Consider the following 20,439-nt stretch of genomic DNA (forward strand, 5'->3'; position numbering starts at 1 on the left):
CACTAGTTATAAGTGTTACACACATCCTCGTCAATATAGTTTTTTTTAACACGTAGATGATTGTGTGGAAGTTGGCAATCCCATTAAACAAGAGATATGATTTTGATCATTCCAGTTCTGTCCTCTGAAATTGGGATTAGAAACCATATACATGTGCATGTCCTTGCAAATTGGTAAGGTGTTACAACTCACCTTGTGTTACAACACTCCCTGCTGTCACCTAATAAACAACATGTCCCGTAATGTATCAGGGGGACTGCTTGTAATTAGTACAGGAGCCTAATTATTACCGGACAGTAACATGAACGCGGGTGTCTAAAGTGTAACCAAAACTCGGACAGCAGCGCACCAGAAAGTTATCAGTGTGATCAATCAGCGCGATCAATTGCGCATTCACGCTGGTCTGTGTATATCGTTAAGGCGTCTCCATGTGTCAATCTAGAGTGGGCGGGACCCGCGTCTGCTGCGGCGCTCTGGAGAGGCAGAGACTCAGGCAGGGGCTGAAGTGCCACTTTCTCAGCATTTTCAGTGCGGGCAGCATCTTCTCCCAGCCCCGGGTACAGTAACTGCTGCACGCAACCTATCCTCCGGATCGGGACAGGAGATTCGGGTTTGCGCCATCCATGCGACTGAGAGCGCACCATCCACCTGGATAAGCAGCATCAGCATCAGCATCAGTGCAGGGAGAACACGGACGCAAGCATCGCCACAAGAATATGATGCTCCAAAAGCACTTGCTTTTCGTGCTCTACAGCTTCTGTGGGATTGTCATTAAAGGTAAGAAGCCTCAAACCTGGGATGTGTGTGTGGCCACAGCCTTCAGGGTGTGGTGGGAGTTGGCTGGGAGAACAGAAATGCCAGTGTGATTTAAGCACACATTATCTCAAGACCTCAATTGCACCAGGGTTTATGTTTCAGAAGTAGCCCGTGCGTTTTGGCAAGTCAGATACACTACGTGTGTTTGGTGGCATGATGATGACAGTGCAGATTTGAGTTCAGTGCACATTCTTTTACACGCGGGATCAGGTGCGTGGGAAGTTGTTTGTAGTTAATGAAATGATTTTTAGTGTTACATCATCTGTGAGCAACTTTAGACACGGAATGATTCCCCGCGCTCCAAATTGATTATGGTTCGCATACGCAACAATTTATTGCTCACTGATCAGTGTGTGAGTTGATGCGTCTTGTTGTTTGTGTTTATCCATTTTTGAACTTTGCCAACACTGGTTCAATAACCACCTTCCTGTATATCGATTTATATGCCTCATTTTGATATCTGCAATGAAATCGCAGTTACGCGTATAGGCTTGCTCAGGGTGTCATTTGATGAGAACTTAATGTATGCCTAATGCAAGCCCTACGGTGTTTTTTTTAGCTATTAGTTGGCCAGCACTGGTTTAAGTTGGACATACGCGCGTTTAATACGCGCATCTCACTCGGGTATTTGCAAGATTCTACATCTTGGGGTCGTCGTAGCATAAGATTTTCTTTCCGAGTCGCCAAGTACAGACTGAGGATATGGCTTGTGCACTTATTTACAGTAGCGATAGCTGTTGTTATATAGCAACAATACATAGAGTGTGTGTATATATATTTATATATATAGCTACCAGGAACATTTCAGAACGGACAGATGTTCATGGATCTCTAGCGAGCAGGCGCGCACTGCTGTCCCACTTTGACTCTCTGAATCCCGCTGGCGGATCGCGCACAGCCGCGCCCCACGGGTCACACAATCTCACAGTACTGTCAACACATACACAGTACAGACACTCGAGTTTTCTTTTCCTATAAGTTCCGCAAAAAGGATACATGAATAAATAATGGAAATAACCATTGACTAGGTTACATCTGCCACTGCAAGAACATGACTCACAGCTGCTGGACGTTTATCGACTCAGAGAGAGTCCATAATATATGTCTGCCTAGAGAGTCAATATTAGGCTAGGTTACACTATTAATATCGATTATTGATACAGTAGATATGTCTCAGTATTGTACACCATGCACTGGCGGAGTGTTGTAACAGATTTTGTTTTACAAATGTGTGTGTGTGTGTTGCACAAAACATTTGTTACACTATTTTCATATTTGTCTGCTAGAAATTAGCCATTTGTAATGTACTGCTTATTCCTAAACTGTGTAAAGTAGTGTCAAGTATGTAAAGTGCTGATGTTACGAACTCTACCAGAGCGATTGAAAATTGTAACAGTAGGTGGGGTGAGCTGTAACGGCGATTGAAAACATACATACCCTTTTTTAAAAATTAATTTATTGAGGTAATCAGATTCATTTTCAAAAATAATTATCATGGCCCCCCCAATACACACACATACTCAGTCATTTATGGCTTATGCTTAGATTTTGAAGGATATGATGACATCTGTATTTTTACACATGAGCAAGAAAATCAAGTCGAGATGAAAAACATCTACTTAAAGTAACGTCACATCCTAAAGAGACAGTTAAACAAAAATCTGTCCTTCATCTTCACTTTAATCATAAAAGTTCTGGAAAATGGAGTTTTTGTTGCTGTAAAAGCTGCTGTCACATTCAGACAGGATCATCACAGATCCTTTGTGACCAAATCAGAATGAAACAATGCAACAAGAATTCACTTTTGAAAGAGAGATTTGCCAGTGTGCGTCTGTACTCTTAAAAGCCCCCACACTCTCTGTTTCGGAGATGGATTTGAGATATGTAAATGTTGGCAATGTCTGTGCTGATTTCAGATCGATATAATCATTCCTGGAACTTGGCATTTTTTTGATATTGGTGTTCAGGTGTTTTTGAATACTCTGCCCCTTTGTGTTGGGAACGTGATTTCACATGTTCCTGGATCAACACCTTCCAATCAAGTTTACAGTTTATGTCAATTTTAGGCTTACAACCAGGGTTAGGCACTTATATCAGTGTGAAGACATGACCAGAGCAAAGGCAGGAAACACTGCTTGCAGTCAGTGAAATCCAAATAAAGAATACCAAATAAAAAAATAAAATAACATAAGCAAAGCCCACTCAAGGTGACCCTCCTCACGACACGGAGGTCCTTCACCAGAACTTTCACGCAAACATACATTCCTGGAAGGGTATACTGAAAGGGTCAACCATTTTAAAGTAGTAGGGAATTTAAATAATGTTCACATACATAATACATAACTATACTGAAAATGAAAATAATATTCAAAATACATCTACCTTAAATTATACAAGGAAAATAATACAAATAATAAACAGATACATTTCTACATACAATGAACATAAACACAATAAAACATGAAACAATAACCCCCTGCTCCCATTGAGAAATGGACTATGCCTACACTACCCAGAATTCTTTGGGATGGCATAAAAGGAGGAACAGGAAGGCGCACGCCCTCTTAGACACCCACCCCCGGACCGGACACCATGATGCAGACATGAACCCAGAAGGTTAGTTTTGCAAATGAGGATAAAACTAATGATTTATGTAAATACCAAAATAAAGAGATAAATCTCTTGGTGTTTTTTTAACAGTCTAATGTGCATCTCAGACTAGAAAAAAGTTACCAAATAATGAGAAACAAACACTTATAAAAAGAATATGAACCAAACAGACACAGGGCCTACACTGCCACCAGGGGTAAACTAGGACTTTTTTTGTCACAATCAGTCTTATTTGCCTCTCATTTCCCTCTGATTTTAGGGTAAGGACTATTTTCAGATAGGACTGTTGTTCCATGACTTGGCAAAATCACGGTGACCACCATGGCTTTCCCTTGCTAATGGTCATAAATATGTCGGCTATGAGGAAAATGTTATATATATATATATATATATATATATATATATATACAGTTTAAACATGTGGAAATCCAACGGGATGATTCCAGGTCTGTAGTTTAACACCCAATAACATGATCACAAATCAAAAACCTGATGTGAAATGTTCACTTTCTTGTTTGGTCCTATAAACCCTTAAAGGGATACTCCACTTTTTTTTGGAAAAAGGGCTCATTTTACCACTCCCCCAGAGTTAAACAGTTGGGTTTTACCGTTTTTAAATGTATTCAACCGATTTTCTGATATTTAGAAGAATATCAGTAAACAGACAGTTTCTGGTCTCATTGACTTCCATAGTTTTTTTCCTACTATGGAAGTCAATGAGACCAGAAACTGTCTGGTTACTGATATTCTTCTAAATATCTGAAAATTGGCTGAATGGATTCGAAAACGGTAAAACTCAACTGTTTAACTCTGGGGGAGTGGTAAAATGAGCCTATTTCCAAAAAAAAGTGGAGTATCCCTTTAATATTGTTTCAAATTTGTAAAATAGTGATTTCATCCTTGAGGCTTGTTTATAATTGGCTGAAATTGGGTCTCCTTATATTAATATAGAAAATATGTTTCAATATTGTGTTAATATACACATCATAGTGCGTGAAAACAAAAACACCAATTTGACTTAAGGTGCAAACTCATGCTGCAAATGACATAGCAGGCCACATGTGAAAATTACATTTTATGAGCACTGTATTATAACATACTGTATGGTTTAGTGATGATAATAATAATACATTTCAAGCAATCAAACTTTATTTTTTTATTTCGAGAACAGAGTTGGTTTTATTTCTTAGTCTCTTGGGGTTTGCGTACGACAGTTAAGTAGCTCTTAAATGCTCATGTTGTTGGTTATAGAAAGTCGATTTGCTGCTTGCTTGACTTGTGAAGTTAAAGACTACCAGAGCCTAATGTGTGAAACATCCAAAATGGTAACTCTGAAAAGCATTTTAATAAATTATATCCCAAGAATTCCTGCCATAAGCTGTCAGTTTTTTTTTTCACCAGCTTGATTCTTATCCCTTCTTAAAATGTGAACCAATGTGCTGTAGCTCATCTCTGAGTCTGAGTGCTTTCAGTGAAGAACAGACAGTGCTTAGATGAATATTTTTGCATGGAGTTACTCACTCAGCTGATTTATCAGTTTGATGGAATGATTTCCTTATAAGACTTGATAAGAAGTGATAGATAAACTGTGGCTGAAGGGTCATATTCATGCATGGATGTTCAAGACTGAGTCAGTGCTCTCTGATGAGCTTTTTGTCTGCCGTCTTGCTATAGAGAACAATGAGAAAAGGCCATCAGGGGTTAGTAAGAGAAATCATATGAGATCACCAAGGAATATGTAGATATGTAAAGTCTTGATCTCCAAAGGGAATTGCATAGAAGACTGACTTAAGATGCCAGTTTTTTAATGACCGAACCACAATACGTGTCTACTAGGTCAGTGATTCACTATATATATATATATATATATATATATATATATATATATATATATATATATATATTGTGAATCACTGAGTTATAGCAAAATAAGACACATAATTGCACTGACTATATATATATATATATATATATATACATACTATATATATACACATATATATATATATATATATATATATATATATATATATATATCAGTGCAATATGTGTCTTATATATATGAAGAGTTCAGATGCAAAAGCCTCTAAATGCCATTTGAATTTTTCTTCTTTAATGATGATTTTTTATCAAACTTGTATATTTAAGTTCAGTAATTTTATTTAAGTAAAATTACTGAACTTAAATATACAAGTTTGATAAAAATCATCATTAAAGAAGAAAATTTCAAATGGCATTTAGAGGCTTTTGCATCTGAACTCTTCATATTTATATATCCAAGTCTGGTACTTCATCAATAATAATGACAAAGCTGCTTGTTTTCAAACTTTTTTTATGATAACCTGTGTCAGCAGAAATTATTAATTAATTATTCATTTAGTCATTCCTGGAGGCTTATTTCCACCCCCCAAAAAAAAAAAAAAAACCCTTTGCCATACTGTATCATAATTATGACAAAAATAAATAAAAAGAGATAAAAGCTCATAATTTTGACATTCTAATTCTAAATGATATAAGAGATGAAATTATCACAAATCGAAACACAATTTATTTGACAGTTTTAAAGTAATTTTTTAAAACTTTTTATCTCATAATTTGACTAACATTACGTGTATGTCATAATTTTGACTTTTTATGTGAATTTTGTCTCATAATTCTAAATTTACCAATGCATATTTAATGATTAATTAATTTTATGACTGATTGGTTGGTTGGTTTATTGATTGATTGATCTATCAGAAATGGGTTTCTAAGTATTCCAGAAGTTTCTATGTGTTCAAGGATTACTGAATATTTTTAAATATTACTCTCAAAAAAAACAATGGAAATTGGATTAAGTAGAGAAATGTTTATTCATTATTCATTCATTATAACTTTTTAATTAATATTTTGTGTATTTTATCCACTTATATTTTGGTTATATTTGGTATATTGGTTCTCCAAAAGCCATGTGAACCCTGGTTCTTAAAAAAATTATTTGTTTAGTTGAAAAAAAAAAAAAGAGTTTCCGAGCGGTTATCTAAAATAAGAATAATGCTAGTTTACAACTTTTTAAAAGCTTTCCCCCACCTTATCATTTAAAGCCATGTTGTGGCTCCCTTTGTTGAGCACCACTCGAATTTAGCAGCATTATGGGAATTATTAATCTTTTTTATTGCTAGATGAGAAGAGAGGGGTCAACAAGTCATGAGAGTTAGTTGTCAGAATCTCCCACGAGAGCCCCATGACTTAATGGACATAATGTGTCACTTACCGCTACACCACAGGTCCGTAAAGCTCACCACGTTGTCATTGCTCTTATATTTCATCCGTAGCGTTAAAGCGCACTTGATATTTGCAGTCCCTTTCACGTCTCCACGAATTTCGCACATCGCAGATCAAAACACTCTTGCATGGTGTCTTAATAGCTATATAAAACTTGAGGTCTCCAATTACATCTGTGACCAGACATTTAGGTCAAGGCTTCACAGCACCTCGTTGTTCCTCTACCGTCGTATTCCCATTAGAGCAGGTTCTTTCCCACCAGTTAACAATTCACAAAAAAAGACATTTGTAGCTGGCTTTCTGTGAATGTGCCATACAAATTGGGCCTAAGGGACTAAAAAAGCCCCCGAAACATCTTGTGGCTCAGTTGCCCCAGGGCCCAGCTAAACGTGCGGATAGATCCTGTGTCAGCGGAGCGTTTAAGGTAGTGTGTGTCGGCAGCTGAAGTGCAGCGTTAGCGCATCACAGCGTTTTGACGTGAGGTGTGACGGGGAGAATGCTTTATGCTCTCTCCTCGCCATGGAGGGTTAGCTTATCCTAGCAGAATGGGCTCTAAGCCGCTGAGTGCCGGCCATGGAGCTACGCTGTGTACCGCCGCGTATCAGTAATCCAGTAAAGGAAAGCAGGCTGTGTGCAGAGAGAAGCCAAGCCTCTGTGTTTTGTGCTGGCTGACAGATCTACATCTGTACAGATGAGTCACAGAAGCGCTATGAAGGGGGAGTATGGTATTAGAGAGACATCGAAAAACAGCAGAGAAGGGGCCTGGATGACAGCCTGTGTTTTATTGTCTTAAACAGCGAAGAGTCTTTTGTATTTATTACCGTATTTTTAGAAGCATCATCACCATCTCCGGTTGAAGCCTGTTAAAAGAAAATGCTTTGCGCATTAAAAACTTTCACATGTGGATGAAAAGAATCAGTGGGGGATAAGACTGGGGTAAGATGTGCCACTCACTGGCTTTTATGCCCGAGTATAAAGTCATTAAGGTCTAAAAATAGAAAGCGTGTGTCGGTGCATTGCCAATTTATGAAACCATGTAAATAATTTTTGGCTAAAAATCAGCCATGAATGATTAAATGAAGCATTTTCCAGACAGTGTGACAGATGCAGTGTTATTTCATCATTTATAGTATTTATTCATATTTTGAATGAGCTTTTCAGGTTTGGTTTGAGTAATTTTGTAATGTTTTGCCAATTTTTTAAAAATATTTCTAGCTTTAATTTATTTATAATTGTAGTACTTCAACTTAAATGATTTCAAAAAAATAGTTCAAAATAGTTTTAGTTCTAATTAACACTCAATTAGCACTAGCCAGATGCTTTGGGGGTAAGTTGTGTCAGTTTGTCAAATACCAATATTGAATGGTTTTAGAAGGTTTTTATAATAAATCTCTTTATACTAGCAAAATCTTTGCTTTTAGCCTCATGCCAGAATGTTAGGTCGCTTTCATTAACTGTGGATTAAACCTGTAACTCCCTGCAAGAAATGATGTTTTTAGTCAAATGATTAGACTGAGATTGGCCGTTGCCCCGAGGACCGTCATGTAGGCTGTTGTAAAGCCTTCCGGGCAGGTGAATTACTTCATTACGTTTGTGTAATTGCACATGTCCGGGGTACAAATGCGTTGGCTGCAGATTCCGTGCGAGTTCATGCTTATTGGCTCAATATTACTGATTAATCTAGATAGTAGAGTCATTCGGTTTAGTCCTAACCATTGCAGCGCGACATGACATGTCGTAATGGCATGTTTGTTTCTGTAGGCTGTAATGAGGTTGCTCTGAGCAGATTCAGATGTAAGTGCAATTAAAGTACTGCGCCTATGAAAGACTTCAGTAATGAAAGGACAGATATTCTTCGCTTGAGAAGACCATAATAACTCTACTGATAAATGGTGTGGTGACAAGCACAATTAATAAGATCACCTACCTTTGGGCTAACGGACATGATAATTAGCTTCTGCTGGCGATCCATTGGCCACAGAACGGCAGAGATAAAGATTATATTTGAAACTTGAGCATTTCATTTGACGTCTGCTCTCTATTCTTTATCTCTATGTGGAGATAAAGGGAAAGATTCTGAAAGTGGTTCGGTATCGATCACTAGAAATGCATCTAAACCATTCCGGCTCTTTTATTTACTCTACAATTTGATTTATTAAGTATCACCTCAAAACTGGTTAACTGATAGGAGAGGGTTCTTGAGAGGAAAGTAACAGAAAATCAGCTGTCGCTAAAAGAGTCACAGCTTGATAAAAGGATGTGCAGAAAATGCAGATGACTTAATTAGTTGTTTACCGAAAGCTTCACACACTAAAATTACCTGATTGTCACCCCTGCATTTCTGTTAATACTACAACAAAATGATCAGCAAACTCTGTTGTCTTCTTCTCCCTGACACTGCCATTTCCCATATCCAAATGACTCTTTTCTGCAAAGCCTTATTGCTAATTAATTCACAGATGTTTTTTGTGAAGATGTCTCAGTCGGGAGTGCCTTAAAGAGGGGAAGAGTAGCCTACAATTCTACGGGTCCTGGTCAGACAGGGGGCGCTTTCGGCGCTATCGGGGGGGACATGCTCCCTCATCCTCCCCACAAATACAGCATGTTATGCAGTTACAGCATGAAATAATATTTAAACCTATATTTTACTTTTACCTAACTTTTAAAACATAGCCTATAACATTTATATAAGTTCTTGACTCTTTTTTTTTTTTTTGCATTTTTGTGTATATCTCCCAGTTTGGACTTTATAGCTTGCAATTGTGAGTTTGTATCACAATTGTAAGGGAAAAAGTCAGAATTGCGGGATATAAACTCGCCATTCTGAGTAAAAAAGACAGAATAACGAGTAGAAATCTCACAATTCTGTTTATCCTTCTAAGAATAGTGAGATATAAACTCGGATTTGCGAGAAAAAAAGTTAGAATTGTGAGATATAAAGTCGAAATTAACTTTTTTAAATTATTATTTTTTTCATGGCTTCCATAGATTGCTACCGCAGAACTGTCATTTTCTTCCGCCCACAAAAAAAGGTCTATAGATTGTCAAGTTAATGGCTTTTCTCTCTTTAGCACTCAGAAATAGTGCTAATGAGAAACTCTAAACTCTTTCAGTTGAAAGTTAACAGACTCTTGAATCTCAAAGGTCAGTTAATTCATGTTGCATGTTGAAAGTCACGTTGAAATTGTATGGTAGAAATACTGTTGAGGTTCGTTTCCATTTTAGAGTAAAAAAAGAAAAGGTTTAAAGTAAGAAATAAAGCCACACTGCACGATTAAAATGAAACCTTTGAGTTGAAACCAATGCGGAACTACGTTGCGTCTGCGAGACACTTTGGAGTTGTTTAAAGTCTTTTGAATCTTGGCTGAGAATGAAGCAGAGTCTTCATCTCATTTGTTGTCTGACCTTTAAACAGAGTCCCTCACCATCTCTACTCTTAGAAGAATGTCCTCACACTGCGTGCGGATGAGAACCACACAATGAATCTCATTTACTCTGCAACACCGAGCTGCTCTGCTTTTTCTTTCTGTGGCCTCGCCATGAATTGAAGGAATAGCTATCCGTGCTGTTTTTACCAGCTATATATCAGTTGTTATGGTTAATTTATGTTATCAGTTGTCAGATTCACTTGTTATTGTGCTGCATAGCGAGACTAATAATATGAAACAAGCCTGCAACAAACTATTTTAATTGCTTTTTCCTCTAAAGAAGTAATGCAAGGCACCATGTCTTGATTTTTCATTAATTTTGTTGCAACAAAGAACTCCATCGTCCAAAGAACATAGATGTGATCAAAAAGATTGCCCTTCCTTTTCCTGCTATTCTACATTTGATTGACAGGCATTTGCAAACAATCTATTTCAAGTTTTACTGCAAAAAAAAAAAAATATATATATATATATATATATATATGAAAACCAGACTAAGAAATGAAATATGTTGTTGACTATTATCATAGGTTTTATACACTCAACTGAATTTGGGTTGGCTAGGTAAATATAGGACAGAACCACTGATCTAATGACATTCATAATCATATCATTCTATATATATATATACATCAGTGGACAGAAGACATGTTGGGTTAATTTTACCTAGTGAATTGGGTTATTTAATCCAGCGGTTAGTATCTCGTGCCAACATGTCATCATGTTCGGCAGGGGAACTTCTAACTTCAGACCGCCGCCCTGCGTTTTACTCATAGCCAAAATATGCTGTGACTGACTCGATCACCTGTCCATAAACAATAAGTGTACAGTTATGAGAACATTTTTGAACTTTCTAAGTATTTATATTCTGTATCTTTTTTCTTTTTTTTTATAAAATCATGAAATTTTATGCAAGGCAACAGGTGTTTCCATCACTCAAAGACTGACACAACACTTGTGACTCACATTACGCCCCTGTATGTTGCTTTTCATAAAATTAAATGATATACACAACAATGACGTATTTATAGATCAATGCACCAATTAGACGAAGCTGCACTGGTCTCTCCTGAAGAGGTTGCAAAAAGCCTGTGATAAATAACTCAACCCCTGGGTTTGTTACATCTGACCCAGGAGCAGGGTAACACAAAACTAGCCAAAGACTGAAAAAATAACCCTAAAAAATTTACCCAAAAGACTCAACTCAGGATTTGGGTAAAAAAAACTAAAACAAAGTGTGTGCATGTGTGAAATTCCTCAAAATGAGAGCAAACACATTGTGTCTGTCAGTCACTTTGAGAGCCGATTCAAATACTTGCAGTGAGAGACTATAAAGAGATTGTATCTATTTTGTCAAAACAGCAATCAAAGCAAAGATACACGATGAGAGTAATCAAAAGCGTGTGGCACTACATCTCAATGATGTCGGTGAGGCAACATAATGGTGGCAGATGGAGATAACAGCAACTCAAATTGAAAGCGTAATCAAAGATTAAACAGGCAAAGGCGAGGGCTATTTAATAAGTGGGTATTGCTGTGATACAGGCATGGAGACGCGCAATAATTGATTTCTGTCCTTAATTCATTTGAGGAGACAATTTAATCTAATCAGAGAAGGAGGGGGCCTATGGCAGTACATCTGCTTGGTGGATGTAAATGACTTCATAACAGAGAAACAATGCAGGAGCTATCAGTGACGAAAAGATAGTGTTTAAAGTTGATTTTATGTTCAAATTTCTCCAATAAAAACGTATTAGTGTCAACTTCATGTAAGCCACTTCTTGGTGTTTTAAAAAATGTTGAACGTTGTTGTAGAATCTGCCAAGTCCAGCACGGCAACAGTCGGTGACTGGCTTAACCAATGGTGTGAGTTTGGGGCGTGGCTATGTATTTATTACACCAATAGCAAGAAGGAAACCTGTTTGAGAAAAACCGTTGCAGTTTGGCAGAAATTAATTTAGTTTATTCAGGATTATTAAAGAGAGAAACGTCAATATCAGCATCAAAATGTCATTTGACCGCCCCACCATACATCATTCATATCAGAGGCCCATCGTCCTCTGCTTCACTTGTAAGTGACTCGCTACACTCGCGTGTCTCGAACTTTCTACGAAGTGAGAGAGGGACACGCGCAAACCTGAATTGATGCATGTGTCCTGATATTGATTTGATCTTTAAAAAGGTTCCCACGGGTAAGCAAGGCGGGGGAAGCGAGGCTGAATACGTACAAATTCGCAACTGAAGATGGTGGACTGAAGGTTTGGCGAGGGAAGTGAGGAGAGATGCTGAGGTTGTGTGTGTGTGCGGGACTGGATAAAAGCGCATCAACTCATGACCTCGTAAAGGAGGATCAACGCTTGGAACGAGAACTGCATACTGATAGTAAGGTGGGTGAAGTCCTGAGTGAGTGAGACTGAAGGTTTGTTGATGAAATGACCATAAAATCATTATAATTTACCGCGAGAGCTGGCAATAGATTGTGGGAGCGATGGGGCAAAAACTGAAGGGAAAAATCCAGTGATGAAAGAAAATTATGTTTATTTTTAGAAATACAATGTTGCACACTTATTTGCCACAGTTAATTTATTTTCAGTCAATAAAAGATATTTATATATAATGATTGCTATAAATTTTATTCAAACCAGGCTCACTGGAAAAACGTGCCTCGACATTTTTGCAAACAAAACGTACATGCAATTTAATGCAGTTTCCTGCTGAAATTTATACTAGGTAGGCCTACTAAAAGACCAACAACATTTTTTTCCCCTTTTTTTACACAAAGGATCATTACCTGGCATATTTTCGTTTAATAAGACTTGTTTTTAAGAGATTTCTTGCACAGTAGGCTAGGCTACTATAATAATTACCTCAAAAAATTTTTTCCACAGTGCATGATTTGCAAACTAATACATTTCGACGTTTTACAACACATAATCAGCTCTATAGGTTTTCCTTTTCAGATGTAGCCTATTAAACTTGGTATTGCACTTGCGATGTGAATCATTCGGTTACAAGTTCTGTGAAACATGATTGGAATAAAAGAGCTTAGACTTGCAGAAGCAAGCTGAAATGGCATGGTTGCTTCATCAAATGTGTTTTTAATCAAATGTTTGCTATTTCACACACTATTGGTTGGGTAGTGGTACTTTATTTTCAAACGCAATACACCCTTTCATCGCCTTTCACCGGACATTTCATTTCTGAACTACTGTGCTACTGTATAGCTACAACAACCAATGTAATAAAACATCACCAGATTCACGTTCATATGATCAAATTGAACACGCTTTTAGTGCCACTCACTGGACATTTCACATCAGAAAGAAACATGAAACAATGAAACTGACCATAGTTAAGTGTTTAAGTTGAGGGGATTTGAAAATCAAGGAAAGAGGTGTGAACGGGAAACAAGTTTGGAGGTTGACAACCAAATGAAAAGTACTTGGTAAGAAGACGCCTGCAGCACTTTCAGTGACAGATGGGCAGATAGTCCTAAAAATAGCAGTTTATTTAAAGATGGGCAGATATTAGCCTCCAGTTAAAATCACGAACAGCAAAAGCTTTGAGACTGATATATAAGCAGTTGGTTCTAATGAAGTTTCTATTTGGTGTTGCTTCAAACTTTCATTTCTCCCACTCATCGCCTTTATATCACACATTTGTTTAACGTGGTCTTGACACTTTAGTCATAATCTTTAAGGAATGTTTATACAAAACTCTGACATATTCTCTGTAATATCACTGCATTAACAGTATGTGTTTAATTAGTATTTTCTAACTTATTATCTGTGGCCTTGATGTAAAGCTTTAGACTGCCTTAGTATAATTAATCAGACAGAATGGGGGTAGGACACGTATAAATATATGTTCTGAAGATACTGCAAGGGGCCGTTCACATAACGTGTCTTTTGCGTGCTCACGGTGCGGATCCACTTGTCTGTGCGGCACTACTGTCACGCCACGCTCCGCTTTATTCCTGTGGGTGACGTCACGCGACTTTAACGCGCCCGCAAAGAATCCCGGGAAGGCGGGAAATGCTGCACGCCAAAAAGCTGGCCGATGCCCATCTTTATACAAATGAATCAGCTGAACTCGATCCGACTATCCAATAGAAGTAGAGCACATGAAGACGTGGGGAAGTCTCTCGAGGGTGCTTTGTTATAGACTGGCCGCTGGCTCAAAACCACGCTCATAGCGGTAAACTTGACGGCCATCAACGTACAAATGTGGGGAGGCGTCGGGACACCACAACAGTTTTTTTTAACTTTTTTTTTTATTACTTGAAACTCAATTTTACAGACAAAATAGGAATTGAACAAGTTTTACAATTCTCAGAGGGAATTATTGCAAGATACATTAAGTAACAGCAATGAGATCTCAAATCAAATATTCAATCAAGACGACAATGACAAGTGAATGAAGTATTTAGCAAGTTCAAACAAATTATCAATTAGTTTTGTGATCAGTCTTTCTTAAGTACACCAAACTTGATTTGTTTACATTCAAGGGGGTTTACACATGTAATAATACATGACAGTTTACTGTACAGTTGAGACCAAAATAACTGAGTGATCACAACAATAAAAAAATATGTTCTGTAGTTTCAATATCAGTTTCACAAAAATTTTCTCCGATATCAAATTTAGATTTCAGGAATTATTTAGATGGGTATATGTCATTTATAATTTTAAAATGAATTTCTTTCACTTTAGGGAGACTTGGAAATGACAGACGGGACGGGAGCGCAAGCACGTGAAGCACAGCCACGCCTTCACGCGTTTTTTGACGCAATAAACAGCTCCTAACGCAAACTGAATTAATTTATAAGGATTAGCCTTCTAAGCTAATTCTGTCATGCATCCCCTACAGTTACCGTGATAATCAGTTAACCCAAGCTGACATATCTAGTCAAGTTTGGTGAATTTAAACACCCATAATGTCACAGTCCCCTTTCTTTGTTTTCTCTAGTCATGTATTTATGATTTCAAATGTATATTTCATAGAAGTTACTCTTGCCAGCACATTTTCCCCTTACCTTAAAGGGTTAGTTCACCCAAAATTGAAAATTAAGTCATTATTTACTCACCCCCATGCTGTTCCAACCCCATAAGACCTTCGTTTATCTTCGGAACACAAATAAAGATATTTTTGATTGAATCTGAGAGCTGGATCACTCTTCCATAGACTGCCTAAGGGACTGGCTCTTGACGGCCCATAAAGTCATTAAAGAAAAGGTTTAAATATTCCATGTGCCTACAGCGGCTCAACTATAAGTTTATCAAGCGACGAGACTACTTTTTGTGTGAAAAAAAAAACATAAATAACGACTTTATTCGAGTATTCCATTACTTCCTTATGGGCGCATGCGCGAGAACTGAGACGAGGACGTTCTCCTCGGTTCTCCTTTGACTACTTCTTTTTACCGGCTGCTCACCGCTTAGGAGTATTACTGCCACCTACCGTATAAGATGATGACAAGGCACACTGTCGTTTTTTGAGAAGATTAAAGGCTTTTAAGTGCACCCTGTAGTGCGGAAAATACGCTAATTGAAAAGCGTATGTACAGCGCGCATCTTCCTCTGCTTGTAAACAGAAAGTTTTGTGCTTCCAGCTATATCAGCACATCATCCTATACGGTAGGGGGCGGTAATACTCCTAAGTGGTGAGCAGCCGGTAACAAGAAGTAGACGAATGAGAACGTCCTCGTCTCAGTTCTCGCGCATGCGCCCATAAGGAAGTAATGGAATAGTGGAATAAAGTCGTTATTTATGTTTTTTTCGCACAAAAAGTAGTCTCGTCGCTTGATAAACTTATAATTGAGCCGCTGTAGGCACATGGAATATTTAAACCTTTTCTTTAATGACTTTATGGGCCGTCAAGAGCCAGTCCCTTAGGCTGTCTATGTAGGACTGATACAGCTCTCAGTTTCAATCAAAAATATCTTTATTTGTGTTCCGAAGATGAACGAAGGTCTTACGGGGTTGGTACAGCATGGGGGTGAGTAATTAATGACTTAATTTTCATTTTTGGGTGAACTAACCCTTTAATGTAATTTCAAGATTACTTTGAAACAATTTTTGTCATGAATGCCATGAATTATACAGTTTTTGTAAATACAATTGTAGCGATGAAGTTGTAATTTAATACAGTACCTTTAAATGTAATATTGAATAACACCCTACAGTTAACATTATAATCAAATATTTTAAATGTTCTTTAGTAAGAAATTAAAGTAAGAAATTAAAATGGGCTAAGTGTACTTCTTGCGACAGAGCTTGTAATAAAACGAATCAACATTATTTTATTTAACAGATTAATTTGTCATATGTAGCTCTCTAACAAAGTTTGATTGTAAATAATGATCTATTGTGTAGGGTCATCTCATTATGGTTGTTGTAGAGTTGTGCTGGAATTAGTTTTTTGGAAGTAGCCTACTGTACCGTGAGAAAGCATTACATTTAAAACCAATCAGCCCAAAATTGAAACTAATATGCCATCTTGACCCATTGAGTCTCTGTGTTAGAAATCTGCAAATTTCCACTTTGCTTTACCACAAGCTGTGAGTTTTGTCAGACGAAATATATGTTTTGACTCATTTCTATGTATCAGTAAACATTACGTTTAAGGAAACAAGCACACAAGACGCATTTCAGCAGAGTAAGTGGAAACTCTGCCAAGCCCGAGATAAACTGAAATGAAATATGGTCATGACAGAACAGCCACTCATAGAGAGCAGCAGCTCAGCTGTCGCGCATAATTATTGTGACTTCGCATTAAATGCATGTCTGTGCATGTGTGAGTGTCAGAGAGAGTGAGCGAGTGTAGGAACCGACGGTTTAGCCCCTTTCGGCTGTCAGGTCTCTGGTCCTCTTGCTTGAACCTTTCCTGTGCTTGTTGAATGTTATATTCAGGGCTGAGATGCGGCACAGTAATGTCAGATAATGGTACAAACACTCTGTGCACCTGCTGGCTAATGACTCTCCATCTATGCGCTGGCCAACACGGAAATGATTACAGATTTAATCTCATGCAGCCTCTGTGTAAGTATTAGGCCATCGAGTTTTTCTGCTAAATTACCTGAACTATCTCAACCGCTGGTTCTCCTAGATAATGATGTGGTGTTTTTTTTTTACTGTTCATCTCTCCGTTCCTAATTTATAGCAGCCCGTTTCCACCTCAGACTAAATAGGTGGACATGTCATTTAAGCCACGAAATAAACATTGGAAAATAAGTATAATGGACTACATTAAAACATTTAGAACAGCTCATTTTATAATAACCCAAAAATCTAAGTTTCCGTCAAAAACTTGACATGACCCCAAACTGTTGAACAGTAGTGTATATTTTCTCGCAGTATTGGCCATGTCTTTATTACTTACCGTGTATGTTCATTGTTATCACTTCCCAGTATGTTTATTTAAAGGGTTAGTTCATCCAAAAATGAACCGTCTGTTATCATTTGCTCACCCTCATGTCATTCCAAACCTGAATGACTATGGTTAGTCGAAACACAAATTAAGATATTTTGTAATCACAAGTGAAACAATGATGAAACAATATTTAAAACATCCAATATGTTTATAAAGGCATCGTATCCACATTATTCGAGTGGTTATCAAAGAGATAATACCTTTCATGAACAGATTTAGTTTAGGCTTTTAAATTTGGTTTGGAATGATATGATGTTTAGTAAATTATTAAAAAATTGTCATTTTGGGGGGGAATTATCCCTTTAAAGGAAGCTACAGCGAACAAGGGTGATATTAACATTATCCAAATATACCAAAATTATTCAACATTATAACATATTGAATTGTGACAAATGCTTTGTGATGTGTTTTGCATTAAGGGGTAGTTTGAGATACCCAACCTTATTCTTTTAAGTGTGATTTATAAAAAAAAAAAAAAAAAAAAACTTATCGCATGCGCAAGCTTCCGTGTCCACACACCACAAGTCCCTTACGGAGCGGCACCCGTTTATCAGTGAATGGAGAAAGACATTGCTTTCATTTACATAAACATTAATTTATTTATAAATCTAACTCAGACGGGACATTTACTAAAATTAATTAGCATTCTTTGTATGGTGAAATTGAATTACCATTTAAGCAACAATTGAAATATCACCCATGAGTGAATTCATAGAAATGTTAATGCATATATTTGCACATGTAAGATTAAATCCATAAAGTGTGGGGGATTTTTTTATTTTATTTTTTTTTTACTTTTGAACTACTGCAAATATATTCAGAAAATATTGTAAAAGGCATGGAAATGTATTAAGAAAATGTTTTTAAATATTCAAACTAATGGCAATTATTATTATTATTTTTTTTTACAAAATATAATACTTCATGGGGTAAGATAAACATCTTGGATATATGTTCAATTTATTTTGTAAAATGTATATTTTTTGTTATATATATATATATATATATATATATATAAAGTATACAAGTAACTAAGTCTAACTTTTAGTTAATTTATTTCAATATACGTATATTTTAGTTATATTTTTGGCTATTTTCTTATAATGTCTGATTTTTATTAGTAATATTATTATTTGCTCTATGGTTGTAGCAAGTGAGACCAGTAAAGGGCTAATCTTCTGTTGTCTACAAATTCCAGCCACAAATGTTGAATCTAACAATTAACAATATTATTCATTTTCTTAAAAATGAAGTGAATGCCTCAAAAAAAAAAAAAAACCCAAACAATTATGTTTAGTCAGTTAAATCTTCGAATCAACTGACAGCCCCAGTTTGTTTTTGTTTTTTTACTAAATATGGCTTTCACACACATGCACACAGTACAGAGACAGATGTTGTGCTCCAGTTGTGTCAGTGTGCTTTTTTTTTGTAATGATGGCTGGTTTTAGCCCTGAAAACAGCAAGCAATGAAAACATATTCTTGACCTTAATTAAGAATATGTGGAGTGACTTATCTATAGTGAGAATGAGCTGAAACCATGGAAACGGAAGAGGAGCAGGGCTCAGAGGATAGAAAAGTCTAGAACATTATAGTCACTCAGTATCTCCTATGATGCCTCTGTTAGCTGTGTGGTCAAAGTTCACCGCTGGAATGAAGACTAGCAGAACCAAATACAATGCCGTCTCTGTCTGGCTGTCTTGATGGGATGGACAGTGTTTGGTAATTAGTATCTATCTCAGGAGAAAGGCTTGTGTCTCCGCCTGTGAGAAAGTTGGGTTGAGCACGGGAAGACAGGAGGAGACGGAGGGGAAATTAGAATCTCAGGGCTGGATTGCCACAGACTTTTCTGTGCCGCTTCTGCCGAATTTCTGTGAAGGCATTGGTTTAAAGGCTTAGGAGGATTCCACCTTTCACTGGAACAGTTCAGGGAAGTGTCAACAAAGAGACACACAACACTCACACTGGCTGTAAGAAAAGGATTGAAGATATCGTTGAGACAAAAAACATCAATGGACATGAAGCAGAACTGTATATTTTCCATCAGAATTTGCATTTCCTTGTCCTCTCTAAACCTTGACGTTCACCTGGAAATGAAAATCGTATGGCTTTCTTTTTTGACTGTATGTTCAACAGAAAAGAAGAGATTTTGGAGAACTGTTTTATCCATGTTTTGAAAGTCAACTGGATAAATATTTGCTGATGGTTTATGTCCCAAATTTTTCTCAATGAGCTCGTAATACATTACAGAAGTAAAATTTCAATTATATATGAGAATTTTGACTAAATAAATGAAACATTTAAAGCTAATATCAAACTCGGGTTCATTGGAAAAAGCTTTCTGTGACTTTCAAAGTGACATGTCCAGTGAGTTGTGCTAAAAACACATTCAGTTTTCCGAAACAGATGAACGTGAATCTGGCACCGTATTATCATTGTTGTTGTGCATATTGTGTATTGTGACATATTGTGAACCAATGTGTGATGCCCTGAACCGATCCGATTATATATGTCTGGTGTAAAAATGTAAATTAATGTCTAAATTAAGAATAACAAAGGATTTTGACAAATACTTTTTTTTAATTGATTTTAAACATATCTGAGAACTGTTATTAATAATAATAATTATAATAACTTAAAAAAGTGCAGGGAGCACCCAGCAGCATTCTGTAAACATTTTTGTAAAACTTTAAGACTCTATTTTAATGTTTAAATCAAATTTTAGTAATCAAAAAGCATTTATACCTTTAAAGCAAAATATACCTTTTTTTGTTGTTATTAAAAACCAAACAAGCAAGCTCAGCCCAACCCAGGTGATAGTTTTAAAAGTAACTTTTCCCAACACTGCTATGAGTATCGTTATGGTTTATTGTGCTTGAAAATAATGTACCA

General features: G+C 36.8%; 1 protein-coding gene across 7 annotated transcripts in view; it reads left to right on the forward strand.

The window, feature by feature from the left end:
- Positions 1 to 440: 440 nt before the first annotated feature.
- The window catches only part of cadm2b (cell adhesion molecule 2b), a 223,532-nt gene continuing 203,533 nt past the window's right edge, over positions 441 to 20,439 (forward strand). For 4 of the 7 annotated variants that reach the window (XM_089121403.1, XM_089121406.1, XM_089121404.1 and 1 more), the window contains exon 1: positions 3,294 to 3,432. In XM_089121403.1, the coding sequence (XP_088977529.1) occupies positions 3,309 to 3,432 (124 nt within the window). In that variant the 5' untranslated portion in view covers positions 3,294 to 3,308. Of the gene's footprint in view, positions 778 to 3,293; positions 3,433 to 20,439 lie in introns of those variants that run through there. The other 3 variants (XM_039670476.2, XM_039670481.2, XM_039670477.2) reach the window with 3 other exon arrangements.

This window comes from Pimephales promelas, chromosome 16, assembly GCF_988280905.1.
Source record: "Pimephales promelas chromosome 16, fPimPro1.hap1.1, whole genome shotgun sequence".
Taxonomy (NCBI): Eukaryota; Metazoa; Chordata; class Actinopteri; order Cypriniformes; family Leuciscidae; genus Pimephales; species Pimephales promelas.